The sequence below is a fragment of the Triticum dicoccoides genome, chromosome 5A (genome assembly GCF_002162155.2).
Source record: "Triticum dicoccoides isolate Atlit2015 ecotype Zavitan chromosome 5A, WEW_v2.0, whole genome shotgun sequence".
Taxonomy (NCBI): domain Eukaryota; kingdom Viridiplantae; phylum Streptophyta; class Magnoliopsida; order Poales; family Poaceae; genus Triticum; species Triticum dicoccoides.
Window position 1 is genome coordinate 572,358,053 of NC_041388.1, and position 16,750 is coordinate 572,374,802.

General features: G+C 42.2%; 2 protein-coding genes across 3 annotated transcripts in view; one reads left to right on the plus strand and one right to left on the minus strand.

Moving 5' to 3' along the window:
- Positions 1-1,661: 1,661 nt before the first annotated feature.
- LOC119302941 (potassium transporter 18-like) lies at positions 1,662-7,186 on the minus strand. Of its 2 annotated transcripts, none has more exons than XM_037580000.1 (10): positions 6,977-7,186; positions 6,445-6,613; positions 5,905-6,130; positions 5,047-5,292; positions 4,218-4,268; positions 3,649-3,906; positions 3,510-3,562; positions 3,221-3,335; positions 2,886-3,140; positions 1,662-2,788 (listed from the first exon to the last, which is right to left on the minus strand). In XM_037580000.1, exons 2-10 carry the CDS (start codon positions 6,562-6,564, stop codon positions 1,755-1,757), a joined length of 2,358 nt encoding a protein of 785 aa, XP_037435897.1. In that variant the 5' UTR covers positions 6,565-6,613; positions 6,977-7,186; the 3' UTR covers positions 1,662-1,754. The 2 variants fall into 2 exon arrangements, with proteins under 2 accessions (XP_037435897.1, XP_037435895.1); XM_037579998.1 differs by having other exon boundaries at positions 6,973-7,186.
- LOC119300032 (probable protein S-acyltransferase 19) overlaps positions 6,719-16,750 on the plus strand; it is a 16,173-nt gene continuing 6,141 nt past the window's right edge. The window contains exons 1-2 of the mRNA XM_037577118.1: positions 6,719-6,757; positions 6,847-7,107. Coding sequence (XP_037433015.1) covers positions 6,719-6,757; positions 6,847-7,107 — 300 coding nt within the window. The remainder of the gene's footprint in view (positions 6,758-6,846; positions 7,108-16,750) is intronic.

The window sequence follows — 16,750 nt, forward strand, 5'->3', positions numbered from 1 at the left end:
ATGTAGCATGCAAGAACAAGCCTAACTTGGGTAAAAACAAAAAGGGTGGAGGGTCTTCTGATATAGGATCTTAAATTTTATTCTTCATAGCTCCAAATGTCCTCTCAACTATAACTCTTAAGGCTAGAGTGTCTGAGATTAAATAATTCTACAGCAGCCCTAGGATGGTTCCTAGAAGAGAACTCGTTCAATGGTACCTGGTTTTCCCGAAAGATGAAAGAACACCGGGCTGACATTCATATCCAGTATCTCATAGCTAGAATCGAACTACCACCAGCAAGAATGTTAGCATCATGGGTTAATCTTCCAAGCCAGCTAAGACATATATGACCTTTAGATCAAAGTCAACAGCTGGAAGCACATTCTGGCTTGTGTAGTGTCTTTTATCCATGTATGATGCAGCTTGTGACATCGACACTCTAACAGTCACATGAGTACCATCCAATACAATCATGTGATGGCATGAAAACATATTGTTGTGACTGTAAAACAATACAAGCATGCCATGGCATGAACTACTAGTATTGCTCACCTTGAAATATGGATACATGGCTCATGTGATTCTTAGTAGGAGTTTGCCCAATTGGTGTCTTGATCATCTCTCATATGAGCTCCCCAATAGCATACAAGACTTACTTGAAATACCTGAAAATGGTCTCACTAGATCTCCTGAATGTATTGTGAGTAATAATGAATATCTCTGATTACGACCAACAACATGAAGGAACAAGCAAATTTGCTCTTCCACATAGGTGTGTGGATATTATCTTTTAGCAGTCCCTTGGTCCTAAACGTCTCCAAAAACTTGGGAAACGATGATCTTTGCATTCGAAGCATGTTCATAGTCTCTACATTGTTGTTGTTGTAGATGTAGTTCAGATTCGCCCTATCTTGGGTTGACATTGGACCATAAGGGGTCATAGGCTTATCACTCGGACGAACCGCTTTCTTTTGGACCAACATGACCCAAGCCTGAAATAACAACTATGAGTATTGCTCTCTGAACAACTAGCTTCATCTGTTCGTCATTACCGACTTACTGGCAAAATTGATGTTGCGGTATGTACTGGCGAAATTGACCCTGCACCCTACCTAACGACCTAACAGAGGAGGGGGGTTCTATGGTACCTACCCCTTTGGAGCTGACGACCCGCCCATGCCAGAGACGAGGACACCTAGGAAGACGAGACGGACTCCAAGACGAAGAGGACAAGCACTTTCCGCTCCTAGAGATTGAAGTCGTCACCGCCATCACTTCTGCAGATTTGAGTCGTCGCCACTGTCGATGCCAAAAACAGAAGGCTATATTTGTCCTAGCAGTAGAGGCGAGCGAATAAATTATTAGAAAAGTCGCCAATTTATTTATTTTGCGTGGGTTACATATCATTCAAGTTCAAAGGCACCAGTTGTTTTATAACGAAATGCAAATATTTCGCTGATCCTCAAAATAACACAAAATTTCAAAAGAAGTTTCATCAAAATTTTAAACCTAAACCTTGGTGCAATACGATGGTAACAAGTTGACTATAATATGATATGTATTCGCATCTTAATTCCATAATTTGATTCAGATTCGTATCTGGATTTGCACTGCACTGAAAATTGCCATTTTTTTTACTAAAATTTACATGTGCCATTTTATTAGTACTAAAATCTACATGTTCCAGATATGTAAAATCAATTAATCATCATTTCTGTAGAGTTCTCCTGTAAAATAATCTACACACAAACACAGTGATTTACATCCACTTTAGCTACACATAGAACACCTGCCCAACATTCAACAGGCTCTCATGGGGAACATTGAAGATGGCGCTGTTCTCCCTGCAGATCTTCCTCAGGAAGGCGTAGAGGTAGTCGATGGCGAGCTTCTTCAGCGGCCCCGAGTCCCTGCGAGCTCTGATGACGGTGTTCCCAAGGATGTGCACGACCCCGGCGTCCCTGCACGAGTTCAGGAACGCGACCTCGTCGCCCACGGTCTCAAACCGTGGGGTCGCCGTTGTAGCCTGCGCCGACGACATGGCCCCCAGGCGGTTCGGGGAGCGCACCGGCACGATGGAGTCACGGGAGGCGTAGCTGAGGTCGGCGGCGGACCTGGCGTCACTGCTCACCTCGTCGATCAGCTCCTGCTGGTCCAGGGCACTGTACTCATCGGAGTCCGAGTACTCCTCCATCATGCTCTCCAGCCGGATGAAGAGCAGCAGGCTGCTGAATAGCATCTTCTCGAAGTCGTCGTCCTTCCTGTGGATGTCCTTGTAGCCGTACCGCGCCACGCAGCGGAACATGTGGAAGTTCTTGGGGCCAATCCGCTTCACCAGGAACCGCTCGTCCAGCGGCACTGTGTACACCGGCAGGTACTTGACGCAGACGAACACCAGGGTGGAGTGGATCGCCGGGAGGTTGGTGATGAAGTGTGAGAAGATGTGGGGGACGCCGCTCGCCAGCTCCGTGTACACCAGACCTATCCCGGGTACCCGGACCAGGCCGAGGCTCGGGCCAAGGCCTAGGATCCACGCCATGGACACCTTGCTGTGCATCTCGAACTCGTAGCGCTTGAGCGTGCCGTAATGCCACACATACATGACGAGGAGGATGGCGGCGGCAAACACGAGAGGAACCCAGCCGCCCTGGTCAATCTTCTTCATGACGGCGGTCAAGTACGGGATCTCGACGACCAGTGACAGCGCCGTGAAGAGGACGACCAAGGCCCAATGGCTGCGCCATACCAGCAGCATTATGGGGACCATGAGAAATGTTGTCACAAGCATGACCATTATCACAGCTGTACCTGTTTTTGCAGCATGCAACACTCATGTTAGCAACAGAGCAGAAACACACATCGCAACCGCTGAAAATTTAGAAAAAAATACAAGTATTTCATTTACCATAAGCATTTGCAATCTGGGACTGATTCTTGAATCCAGCGGTGACGGCAATACAGAGAATCATGAGGATCCAATTAATATCAGGACTGTATATCTGGCCAAGATACTTCTTCGATGTATGGATGATCTTCACCCTGGGGAAGCATCCCACCGCTAGCGCTTGCTTGATAATTGAGTACGTCGCGGAAATGGTTGCCTGGCTAGAAACTATTGCAGCAGCTGTTGCAACGACAAATGCTGGCCAAAGTATACGCTCTGCGCCAAATAATCGTGTCACTATGTATAACCAATACAGCAATCACTTAATCGGGGAATTCCCTATGTCCGAATTTTACCTGGAAGAGAAAAATAGAAGGAGTGGGAGACTTTGTCTTTGTGCATGGCTATATATGCAGCTTGACCAGTATATTGCAAAAGAAGACATGGGAACACAACCGTAGTGAAAGCAATCTGCGTTTCGAAATGATAAAGGATGTTAGCAAGCAAACTGACTGATTAAAGTACTCATGTGAAAGTTATATTGGTAGATCTACAACCTCTAACAAAATAAAACTGAGTGCATTCCTCTTAAAATGCAGATTAATATATGCATAGCGAAGAACAATCACAGCCAACATATGGTACCTGAATAGCTTGTACGGGAAAATATGAAAGGTCAGCAAACAGTGCTTCTGTCCCTGAACCATGAGCCAAACAGTCAGGTCAGGTTATTGCCAGGTTAAAAGGACAAGCCACCATATGAAATAAGGTAAGAATTCCAGACCTGTTATGCTGAGCATAATTCCTCCCAGGGAAGCCCAGCTAGTCTTCCCTCGCTTAAAATAACGATATACATAAACAGGATTGAATGCCTTGAGAACCGACCTATCATATGTATAAATGTTTACAGCCCCCAGGATTCCAATAAGTATGAACCAAACAAATACTATTGGTGCAAAAAGCCAGCTGACTTTGTCTGTGCCATAGTGCTGCATACTGAACAGTCCAATCAGTATCACCACGGAGACTATTACAACCACATCTGTCATGGGAAAATAATAAAATGAGTCAGCTAATCATAGGTCTAACTCGGTATTATTTGTATAACATTAACTGTTCCCATGCACACCACCACTACAAAGTTCCTACAATAAAAGGCAATGCTTCAAATCACAGTTAGAATGTTAAGCTTATCATTACACAGAGAAAAGAATATGGTGAATTATTTAAAGTTGGAATCAACAGTTCTGGTTAAATTAACATCAATTGCAAATTTTGGCATCCTCCTCTGAGATGCACATGGTAAAGCTAATAAAAGCAGAAAACTGTAGTAATTTCAAATTGCACATGTACCATTTCCCATTCTGGGCTCTTCGACCTTTATTCCACCAGTTGCAGAAAGAACTGCAAATTGTACAGCAGTTGTTAATATCAAGTCACTTGGGTTATTGGGTAAAACTTAACAGTAGAATTATGGAATTACAAGCATCACAAAGAAGATATGTAAAACAGCTAAAATTGAAAGAAATCAGTAAAGCAACACTTGTCTGTTGTGGACAAAAATGATACGGAGTAGTTGGTAATCTCAGATGCTCCATCTAGCACTCTACAGGCAGCTATGTACAAGGATCGTTATCGTTATCTGTACAGGTTTATCATTCCCTAGCTTGTGATTTTTATACTAGTATGGTAGTTAAGGACTTAAGAGATTGGGATCAAGTAAGTTATGAAAGATAAGATTAGTTTCTTGAGTTAGGGGCAAGCCCTCTTACATAAGGGCTGCCACATCCTCTGGTTGAAATAAGCAGAGAATAAACCAATATTCCCAAAATCTTTCTCCTTTCCGCCCCTGAGTGCAGCTGCCTTCGCAGCTCTTGGGGCCACGGTGACTTCGAGCAAGCCCTAGAGCCATTATTGCCAGGTCGTGTACTGGATACATGACATCTTATATCATGAAAATGGTTTATGCAATTGCTTCGCATCTCATTGCAAACCAATTGGTGTAATATGCTTCAAATAAATATCTGGCATGCATTTTTTCCCAAATATTTCTGGTTTTTGGTAATATAATATGATTCTTAGTAGGCCAAAGATAGGTTCATGTCAGGCTGAAAGCTCCCCGTTCTCCTAACAATATCATTTTTGAGAAATCTGATACTCCATGAAACATGCATGCACTCACCTGATATGGCAGGAGTGAGAATTCCATCTCCAACAGCCATGCAAGTACCAAAAAGTACAAGAATAAGAATGACATTCTTTCTGAGTTGGTGCCCCTCTAACCATCTTTTGATCTTTGCAGCAAGAGACTTCTCATGATATGTCTGACGGCTGTATGTTGTTAGGTCTTCATCGGTTTTATGTTGATTGGGAATAATGCTTATCTTTGCATGCCGGCAAAGCAATGAATAAAGAGCAAAAGTTCCACCTGAAATTACAGAAAAGCTATTAGAAGATGCAGAGAAACACAAGGGGTGCTGAAATAGCAATAAACTCATAAGCATCCCTATTTTAGGCAGAGTGTCTGTGCAACGCAATGGTGTCTTATACTAACATATGTGTCTTATTGTCTATGGCACACTAAACTTTGTGCCCTACTTGGGGCAGCCGCACAGACAAAACTTGTGGCAACTAAGCAGAAGAACACGGGTCCATCTTAGAATGATGGCTTTATTGTCTATTATCAGCCTTTTCTGATGATAGGATTACTTAAATACAAACCAACTTATTTTTACATGGGAAGGATAACTAGTTTTATTTTTGTTCGAAGTGTTAAGAAAAATCTCTTTATGTGGGACAGTAGAAAGTTTAGAGCCGAACCAATAGAAGGCCTACATAACTGTAATGTTGCATGGATTTTAGGAAGCTCTTGACCAGAATTTCCTCTGTATGACCATACATTAGTTTTTCATTTTCAGGTGGTCTTCAGATGTTCATAGAACATGCTGTATGTATTACTGCATTATCTCAAACAAATAAGACAGACCAGGACCAGCTATGAACAGTTTAACATTTCCATAACTGAGGCAGAAATTCTTACCTTGGCCATTATCGCTTGCCCTCAAGACGATAAAAACATATTTAACGAGTGGAATGAGAGTAAGCGAGTAGATAATAAGCGAGAGTGCCCCAATAATTTGCTCGGTGTCTTCTATCTTCTCAGGAAAGATGTTGTAGAAAACATAAAGAGGCGATGTGCCTAAATCCCCAAACACCACACCAAGGCTTTGGAAAGCTAGTTGTAGCATCAAAACTGTTGGATAGGTCTGCACGTACAACAGGGGGGGAAACAGGGCAAAAACAAAATTACTTAGCATACTTTATCTATTCATTTTTTTCAGAAGTTCAAAATAAAGACACCAAATGACTCTGCATCTTAGGCAAAGCATATAGATAATTATCAGGGAGAATGCTCTACAAAACACAAAACTGTGATGTTCAATGCTAAAGCCATGTTGTTAAGAAAGCACATTAGGTGTTCTATGACCTTTATGGATTGTGTCAAACAAAATACTGCATCCTATTGGCTAAGGTTCAGATATAGAAAACTGACAAATACTTGGATGATGATAGCAATCACCTTTTCTCTGTACATATTCCTCAGTCTCCCGGCCTCTGCATCCATGGGCTGATCAAGACTCTTTTCCAGCTCCCACATCGCCCCCTTGCTGGTGTCTTCATTCGTCGAAACGGTCTCCATGAGGTTCAGATTTCAGGCCAGTCAATCAGCAGCAGAAGTATGTCACAAACTGCAGGCATCAAGAAGTCAAGAACTATCTCAGTCTATTGCTGCACAGAGTACATGACCACCAACGACAACATATCTCATTTTGATTACGAATCTAAACGAGAACATGTGGTTCCAAGACCAAGAGGCTCAGAAACAGTCAAAGGTAACCACAAAAATCCAGATGTTCAATCAAATTAGTTCTCCAGATTTGAATCCGAGCACAAGACTCCAGCTGCATACATACACATACAGGAGAGCAAGGCCGGGGCGAAGACCAGAGGGTTCCAAAAGGCACAGAGGCAGTCAAAAGCAACCAGAAAGGTCCAGATGTTCAAATCTGTTCACGAGAAAGATTCGGGGGGCCGGGACGGCGAGCACCTGCCTCAGGGGACCAGCGACACCTCGTCAACCATGCGTGGCAATGAGCTCGGCCGGTTCCGGCGAGGACGGAGGGACGCCGCCGCGGCCGCCGGTGAGGAGCTCGGCCGGTTCCGGCGGGATGGGCGCCGCCAGGTGTGGGGAGGGCCGGGGAGAAAAGTTGGAGTTTTGCTTCTTGCGGCGCAGTCTTTCTTTTTCTGTCAGAGTTTCGGATGTGGAGCAGAGAGGAGTGGAGATGATTTGGAACTTGTCGCTATACGGCGTGTCTCCAATAATTCGAGGAGCATAAATGGGAGGCATTGATTGGCTTATTGTTATTGCGCTGTCAAATTTGTTTTATTTTCATTTATTTTCGAGGAACCGGCAGGAGCGCTGTCAAAATCATGCACAATGTCAACATCAGCGTATGGGGTGTTTGTTAATCCACCCAAACCTTAGCATAAAAGTCAAAACCGAATTCTTTTTGTGCCATGTCGATGTCACCCATGTTAGTGAGTTTGCGAGTTTTGTTATCCTTGAGAGGTTGTCTCGGCAAGTTAGTCATTGTACATGGTGACGGCTTACCTCGGCATTCTATAATGGAATTTTAACTTGTCTATGGCTACTTAGATTGTTAGTTAAGTGATGATGGTGGTACTTTGCGAAGAAAAAAAAATGATGATGGTGCGTCATTCGCTTGTTCATCATGTAAGACAAGACAACTGGCGTTTCGAATAGGATCCCGATGCTAGCGGACACGGTTGTCCGCATCATGATCCAAATAATTAAACCACCGTCTTTGAAAGCGACTTGGCACGAGATGAATCATGCCACCACATACGAGAGAAACCTAATCAAGATTCTTATCGGAGGCAATAAGACAACAACGGGAACCTAATGACAACTTATTTTCTGTTTGCATTTGAAATAATCTAAGTGGGCACACAATTTATTTTTTGAGAAGTTCTCTAAGTGGATCCACACGGTAGCATGTCTCTTCTTTCCTTGAAAAAGACATGCCCACAAGATTAAACAAGGGGATTTATGCCAACATTTGGCCCAACCATGAACCATCCATCTGCCCCATGAAAGGCCCACCAAACTAGAATGTGTGGATTGAGCTCTTATGTGCCGCTTTAGGATCCCTCAAAAAAATGTGTTGCTTTTGGGCAGTTGCGATTCAATATTAATATAAATGGGGTCTTAAACTTTGGTATATTTTTTCATCTATAATTCATATTTTATATAAAAGTTTGTTTATTAGTAAAAAAATGTTGTAAAAATGTTTTATGTTTATCAGTTCAGAATAAAATTTTAATGTGTTGTCTAAGGGTTATTCCTATATGTGATAAAAAGTGTACTATGACTTAGGAAAAATGTTCATGGTCTGAAAATGAAAATATGAATGTGTTTCAAAATAAATGTTCATGCATCATAATAACATTATCCGTGTTCATGAATAAAATATGTTTGTATATAAAAAACTAATATATATCAAAATAAAAAATATATATGTTTTGAAAAGAACATCTATTTGTGGAAAAGATAGAGTTATGAAAATTTAATTAAATGTATAATTAAAAATATTCATGCATCTGCAATAAAATTAAGGAAACGGTAAAAACAAGAAAATGAAAAAAAAATAAAACTAACAAATTTAAAATGAAAAAACCTGAAAAAAACAGAAAATGGAAGGAAACAAAAAAGAGAGAGGCAACAAATATGAAAAAAAAATGTTGAGTTTAACCTTTGAATTTTCCAATAAACAACCATGGAGATGTTTCTTTTTGCCTTTTTAGGTCTACGGGTCCAATGTGACTAATACTATGCACGTATTGCTAAGAAAATTTTGTCAGGAGATATGGTCTACCTTTTGTCGTCAAAGAAGAAAGGAAAATGGCTCACCGGAACCCTCTTGACTGTATTTTATGAAGCGTGCAGATTCTCTACTTTGTTGTGACAAAGGCATCCCTGACTTTGCCACATGATCAAGAATGAAAGGATGGGATTGTTGCAAGTACTGTTCTGAGCACTGTTCATAGCAAATCATTAGTTGGTCCTGTTGTAGCAAGTACTCCCTCCATAATATTACATCTTCCATTATGAGACAGGGGGAGTACTGATTATAGCGCTTGTAGCATCTAATCTGGGTCACTGGTCTTCAATCTGACAGATGAAATTGAGCAAAGGTAACAAGTCAGAGAATCCACAGAGTGTATGAAGGTGCGTGGGAGCAATAACTTTGACAACTAGACAATACCCCGCGCGTTGCAGTGGGATGATAGTGTAATAAACAATTTGAAAGAGAGGGGCACACTGTAAGGAGAAAAGGAGTATGAAAATAATAATAAAAAAGAAATGTTTTGCGGCAGAAGATGGCTTGGATTTAATGTGCAACTCTGAAATCAACTTACTTAGTACGATCAGTTCTCTAACCAAATTTGTAGAGGATCATACCTTTGTTCACCTCAATGGAAAGAAGACAATAAATATGATGTGCCGCTAATAGAAAAAGTAGCAATTAATACTACAATACAAATTACATGTCTGCATCTTGAATGAACTCATAGCGCTAATCTTTCTCGGATATGTGACTTCGTTTAACTTACGTAGTGCTATATGTATGTATAGCATCTAGGTCGTAAAATAGACGTAGTGGTAGTTTATACTAGAAATAGTACAAAGGAAGCACGAGATTTAAGAGTCATACCTGAATAATGGTGTTTCTCCCATTTACAACAACGGGGTGTGCTACAGTTGAATCAACAGATGTTGTGAGGAGTAGGTGGAGCGTGCAGGCGGTGGCCAATCAGGTATCCTAGTGGCGGTGACGCAATGCAATGACCTGCTCATGTAGCGGACAAAAATCATATCGATGATGAGTGGTGGAGAAATAGTAAGAGATGTGGGACGCGTGCATGTTTGACCCTGCTGGGCTGCATGACACTACGGGCCAGATGGCCTGATCAAGGTGGCTTCATGGTGTTGCCCGCGGCAACATCCTCAGCGGCAGTGCGCCCCGACCGCGGTGCACCCGTCCGATTTGGTCGGCATGGTTGATGACATGTAGGTCTTCACCCTCTCGTCCTGCCCATTGTTGTCCCTATCTCGGCATCGACGTTGTTCACGGCCACAAAAAAATCGGTGCCATCGTCTTCACACACCAACGTTAGCCTTTGAACCTCTAGGCACGTACAATCGTACAGTATCCACGTTGGTCTGGCTTATGCGAAAGAGATCCAGCAAGAGAAGGATAAAATTCATTAATCCTCGTTAGGTGATGAGGTCGTTGCTATTTATTAGAACTCATGTGAGAAGGACATGTTATGAGGGAATGAAGCGATACCTTCAGCTATTACTCCCATACTTGTTTCGTAGAGAAGTTGAATATCAATGAGATAGTGGGGATGTGAACAACCAACCATTTCTGCTGCTTCTTTTTCCATGGAGGAGATAGTGGACTCACAATTAGTAAAGTGAAGCAAAGAAAAAAAACAAAACATAAGTGATGACATGGCATCACGGTAGAGGAGGAAAATTCAGTAGTTTAATCGCATGCTTGCTAATATGTCATGATAGCCGAGTTGGCATTTGTGCATGTCAAGATAAATAGAATACTAAGGATGACTCTCTCCCCATGCGTTGATGCGATATCTTTAAAAAAATGCGTAAGTAGTTGCTAAAAATAACTAAATCTAATGGAAAAAGTATAAGCTTGAAAATCACTAAAAGAAAATGTCTAAAATAGAATAAAACCTTTTGAATTACAGTTAAAGATGTCATTTTGAACAAAAATATGAATGACGACTAACATGAATATGTAACGTGGTAGCGTTACATGCATAGACTAATGCAAAAAGAATTATAATTTATAAATTAAATGCATGACTCGCTTATGTAGCAGATTTTCATGGCTTAGTGAAAAGAGAAGACTTAAATACATTGCTTACTGTGATGTTGAGGTGCTTATGTGGCAGATTTTGTATGGCTTAGTGGGAGAGAAGAATTAAATACATTGCTTAGTGGGACATTGAGGTGGACACTTTGCATGTTGAGAAAATTGGGACCAACTTCTTAAGAATTTAAGATGTGAAAAAAATCAATCTCTATAACACTAAGCTCCCTAGGTTTAAAGAGCCCACATTCAATTGAGGTCTCCAATTATAATTGGGTCATTGATTTTGACTGGATCAATAATTTGGCAAATCTCTCTCATTCAATTCTTTTGTAGTATAGACCATGTTTTCTAATTTTAAGACCTCACAATTAATTGAGGTATTCAATTTAGAATTGTGACATACGACTTTGACAAGGACAACAATTTCTCAAGCTCTTCAGTTCAATTCTTTTAATACACTATGTTTCCCTAATTTTGAAGCTCTTTAATTCAATCGAGTATTCAATTTTGGATTTGGTTTACGATTTTGATCATGCCAATAATTTTTCAAATCAATCAGCAACAATTGACCTATAAAAACATATCAATCCCATCCACCCTTCAACCACCTAGAAAAAAGAAGCGTCACCATGTGATATTGTAGCATCAATATAATATATGCAACCATTAACACATAAATTTCTCCACATAAATATAAATTGGTTAGCGGATAATAGATAATCACAGAACGAAAGGCCCACCAAATCAACCCATTGTAAATAAAAATAAAACACACTCTATCATCTCTCCCACCCGCCAAACTAAATATTTCGACAGTTCCAAAAACATAAGGGGTATTAGTTTTTTTTGGAAAGTCAAATTTCTTTAACTTGGACCAAGTTCAGAGCAAAAATATAGACATCCACAATATTAAACAAAGTATGGAAATTCATTTCATGATGAATCTAAAAATACCAATACGATATTATGGATTTTGATATATTTCTCTACAAATTTGATGAAACTTAAAAGATTTGCTTTTTTAAACAGTAATACATCTTATATTTTGAAACAGAGTGATTTTTTAAGAAACCCAACAACAACAACAACAACAACAACAACAACAACAACAACAACAACAACAACAACAACAACAACAACAATAACAACAACAACAACAACAACAACAACAATGCAACAAAGCGCGCCCAACCCTTCTAGTATAGACTATTGATAATACTAGCATATGACATAAGAGCAACCCTAGTAGAGTCGCGATAAATTGGATCATCACATGCCATATGAAAGCGGACTCCAAAATGATTTGAAGGCTGCTAGGCCTATGCGCAATCATAAAATGGCCAAACGACAACCTCCGTAATTGTTCTTTTAGTTATTCCTTTTTCATTTAGTTTAAATTTTTAGTTTCAATTTAAGCGAAATTTTATCCAACCTATAAGTTCATAATCATCATCAAACATAATTAACATAATTATAAACTATTGGCCAAAAATTGTCGCATTACATAGAATTTGCAACTTGAAATGTCGTTAAGAAACATCACCCTGAGTGGGTCCCCGGGCTCGGGCCAGGACTTGATGGGATGAGGACGAATGGGAGGAGAAGGGAAGCAGGGCGATGGTGATGACATCATTGACTAGGACGATGTCGCCTAAGGCGCTAGCTCAACGCCTCCCGTCGCAAGTGAAGCCGTCGGCACCACGAGAAGTGCCAGATCCCCGACTGCCACTATCACGAGCGCCCAATCTCCTGTGGTCGTCATCATGAGGAGAGCTTGCGCTGTCGCTATGCGACTTCTGGGATGTGAGATTTTGCTCAAGGAGATGATGTCGCGCGGCGTCCCTCCGATGGGCCGCCACAAGAAATCGAGTTAGGCACGGTGCCAGTAATGGGCAGGTGGTTAGCGGTCACATCCGAGCTGGGTTCAGAACATCGTGAGACAGTTCGGTCCATATCTGGTGTGGGCGTTAGAGCATTGAGAGGACCTTTTCCTAGTACGTGAGGACCGGGAAGGACGCACCTCTGGTGTACCAGTTATCGTGCCTACGGTAAACGCTGGGTAGCCAAGTGCGGAGAGGATAACTGCTGAAAGCATATAAGTAATAAGCCCACCCCAAGATGAGTGCTCTCTCCTCCGACTTCCCCTCCCCCCACCATTGATGATTACCTATGCGTAGTGGTGCGTCTATGGGCCGCAGGGAGTTTCAAAACCCGACTCTGTGGCACGAGGAGGGAGAAGATAAAACCTCCCTCCCACGCCGGTGGCTGGATTCGAGGCCTCCACAACTTCCATATCTGGACGCTACAAGTTCATTTTTTGAGCGAGCTCCATAAAATTTTGCGATTGCAGTGCATGCGACGCTGCCACTACAGTTCCAATTATGTGCGCGGATCATCAGTTCACCATATTAACGTTTATTATGGCGGTCGGTCACATCCGACGCATCCGCTGGAGTTGCTCTAAAAAGCCGAGACTATTGGTTGTCAAGTGATACATCTCCAGTGTATCTATAATTTTTGATTGCTCCATGTTATATTATCTACTGTTTTAGACTATATTGGGCTTTATTTTCCACTTTTATATTATTTTTAGGACTAACCTATTAACCGGAGGCCCAACCCAGAATTGCTGTTTTTTGCCTATTTCAGTACTTCGGAGAAATAGAATATCAAACAGAGTCCAAACGAAATAAAACCTTCGGGAATGTGATTTTCTCACCGAACGTGATCCAGGAAACTTGGACCCTACTCCAAGGAGTCAAAGAGGCGGTCACGAGGGTGGGGGCACGCCCACCCCCTAGGGCGCGCCCCCCTGCCTCGTGGGCCCCTCGGTGCTCCGCCGACGTACTCCTTCCTTCTATATATATACCTACGTACCCCCAAACGATCAAAAGGGGAGCCAAAAACCTAATTCCACCGCCGCAACTTTCTGTATCCACGAGATCCCATCTTGGGGCCTGTTCCGGAGCTCCGCCGGAGAAGGCTGTCATCACGGAGGGCTTCTACATCACCATAGCCTCTCCGATGAAGTGTGAGTAGTTTACCTCAGACCTTCGGGTCCATAGTTATTAGCTAGATGGCTTCTTCTCTCTCTTTGGATCTCAATACAAAGTTCTCCCCCTCTCTCGTGGAGATCTATTCGATGTAATCTTCTTCTTTTTGCGGTGTGTTTGTTGAGACCGATGAATTGTGGGTTTATGATCAAGTCTATCTATGAATAATATTTGAATCTTCTCTGAATTCTTTTATGTATGATTGGTTATCTTTGCAAGTCTCTTCAAATTATCCGTTTGGTTTAGCCAACTAGATTGGTAGTTCTTGCCATGGGAGAAGTGCTTAGCTCTGGGCTCGATCTTGCGGTGTCCTTTCCCAGTGACAGAAGGAGCAACAATGCACGTATTGCATCGTTGCCATCGAGGATAACAAGATGGGGTTTATTTCATATTGCATGAATTTCTCTCTCTACATCATGTCATCTTGCTTAAAGCGTTACTCTGTTTTTAACTTAATACTCTAGATGCATGCTGGATAGCGGTCGATGAGTGGAGTAATAGTAGTAGATGCAGAATCGTTTCGGTCTACTTGTCACGGACGTGATGCCTATATACATGCTCATGCCTAGATATTCTCATAACTATGCTCAATTCTGTCAATTGCTCAACAGTAATTTGTTCACCCACCGTAGAATACTTATGCTCTTGAGAGAAGCCACTAGTGAAACCTATGGCCCCCGGGTCTATTCTCATCATATCAATCCCCATCACTTTAATCTTGCTTTGCTTTTTTACTTTGCCTTTTACTTTTCACTTTGCATCTCTATACCAAAAATACCAAAAATATTATATCTATCAGATCTCACTCTCGTAAGTGACCGTGAAGGGATTGACAACCCCTAATCGCGTTGGTTGCGAGTAGCTATCGTTTGGTGCAGGTACGAGGGACTTGAGCGTGGCCTCCTACTGGATTGATACCTTGATTCTCAAAAACTGAGGGAAATACTTACGCTACTCTGCTGCATCATCCCTTCCTCTTCGGGGAAATCCAACGCAAGCTCAAGAGGTAGCAAGAAGAATTTCTGGCGCCGTTGCCGGGGAGTCTACGCAAAAAGTCAACATACCAAGTACCCATCACAATCCCTATCTCTCGCATTACATTATTTGTCATTTGCCTCTCGTTTTCCTCTCCCCCACTTCACCCCTGCCGTTTTATTCGCCCCCTCTTTCCCAATCTCCTTCTCCTTCTCCTTCTCTTTCTCCGTTTGCCTTTTTCTCGCTTGCCTTGTCGTCATGGCTAATCCTATCTCTTCTCCGTTATCTCCCGAGAATGAAGTCCTAAATTTTAAACAAAGGGAGGGAGAAAATCTGAAAGACGCTTGGTATAGAATTTGCAATGCTCAAAATAGATCTACCAGGAAGCAATCTACTTCAGTTCTTCTTCGCAATTTTTATGTAGGTGCTAATCCTTGGTATAGATATATCCTTGATACCATTACCGGGGGGGGGGGGATTTCTTGGGTAGCCATACTTTTAATTCTTATAAAGCTATGATAGATTTATTTGGCTCACCACCTCTTTTGGTTAATGGAACTATGTTAACTTTGGAGCATGTTATGCAAATGCTTGAAATTATTGAAAACAAAGTTGCTACCATTGAATCAATTGATAATCTAGATAAAAATATCCATAATCAAATTACCCAATATGGATCTAAGGTAGGAATGACTTTGAAAAATATTAAGGAAAAGGAACCCATGGTTAATGAGAAAATAAATATGGACCACTATTGTAAAGACAATACCCAACCCTGTTGGAGAGAAAAGGAAAAGATTTGCCCAAGAGCAAGAGAGTGCTAGAAAGGATGTCGAGCGTGCCTTTGGTGTTTTGCAATCTCGATGGGGCATCGTTCGGTATCCTGCTAATACTTGGAGCACGCAGAAACTATGGGAGGTGATGACTGCTTGTGTGATCATGCACAATATGATCGTAGAAGACGAGCGCCCGGAATGTCTGTATGATCAAGGCTTTCAGTTTCAGAGTGAGAATGTTGTGCCTGAGCATGGAGTAGCGGCAACATTTGAGTAGTTCACTCAGTTTCATGAAGACACGCGTGATTGGGAAACTCACGTGCAACTGCAGAATGATTTGGTTAAGCATATTGGACTCATGTTGGCAACTAATAGATGTATCTTTATTTTATTCGTTTGTAAAACTATGTGAAACATTTTTATTTTTATTTGGCCTGTAAACTATACTATTTATTTGGACGGACTATTTTGTTTGTTAAATTTTCATTTCACAATATGTTAAATGCAATGCAAAGTTGGGCGGCCAGCCGGCCACGCCTGCACATATAGGTCGGCGCATTGAGCACGCCGCCGACCCATATAAAAAACAGGGCGGACGCCGGGCGGGCGGCCGACCCAAACAGACAAAAAACGGACGAAATCGCCGTTCATTTGAGTCGACCCGTTGAAGTTGCTCTTAGATAACACTTTGATTTGTTTATACTTGCCATGCCGTCTCACCTAAACTCACCAAATGGCAACTCAAACCGTACCATACAAAAGCCCTCACTAGTCGGGCATTGGTTGACCTAACCATCATTCCCCCCAACAAACAGTTCCCCAAAAAAGGGAATCCCAGATCACCATCGGCTATAGAGAGAAACCCATGCAAAAGCCATGAATGAGAGAGGGATGGCCCACCCACCAGACAGGGGGGGGAGACCACCAGAGGGGTTTTAATTAAAATCTTCCCTCGCCATTATTCTTGCACTGGAAAAACGACCACCCCCTCCGCCCCACCCCGCCCCAACAGCAGCACCGGGGAGCTGGCCTGCCGCCGCCGCGCGCCGCCGGAGAGGCGATCCGGCGACCGGAGGAGAGGGCGCCGCCATGGCGCG

What these genes read in the sequence shown, in the direction of transcription:
- LOC119302941 (XM_037580000.1), bottom strand. Translation starts at nt 6,564, where the DNA reads ATGGAGACCGTTTCGACGAATGAAGACACCAGCAAGGGGGCGATGTGG. An exon ending in GGAATATGTACAGAGAAAAG is followed by an intron (nt 6,131 to 6,444) that starts GTGATTGCTATC and finishes TTGTACGTGCAG; the next exon opens with ACCTATCCAACAGTTTTGAT. An exon ending in GGCAAGCGATAATGGCCAAG is followed by an intron (nt 5,293 to 5,904) that starts GTAAGAATTTCT and finishes CTGTAATTTCAG; the next exon opens with GTGGAACTTTTGCTCTTTAT.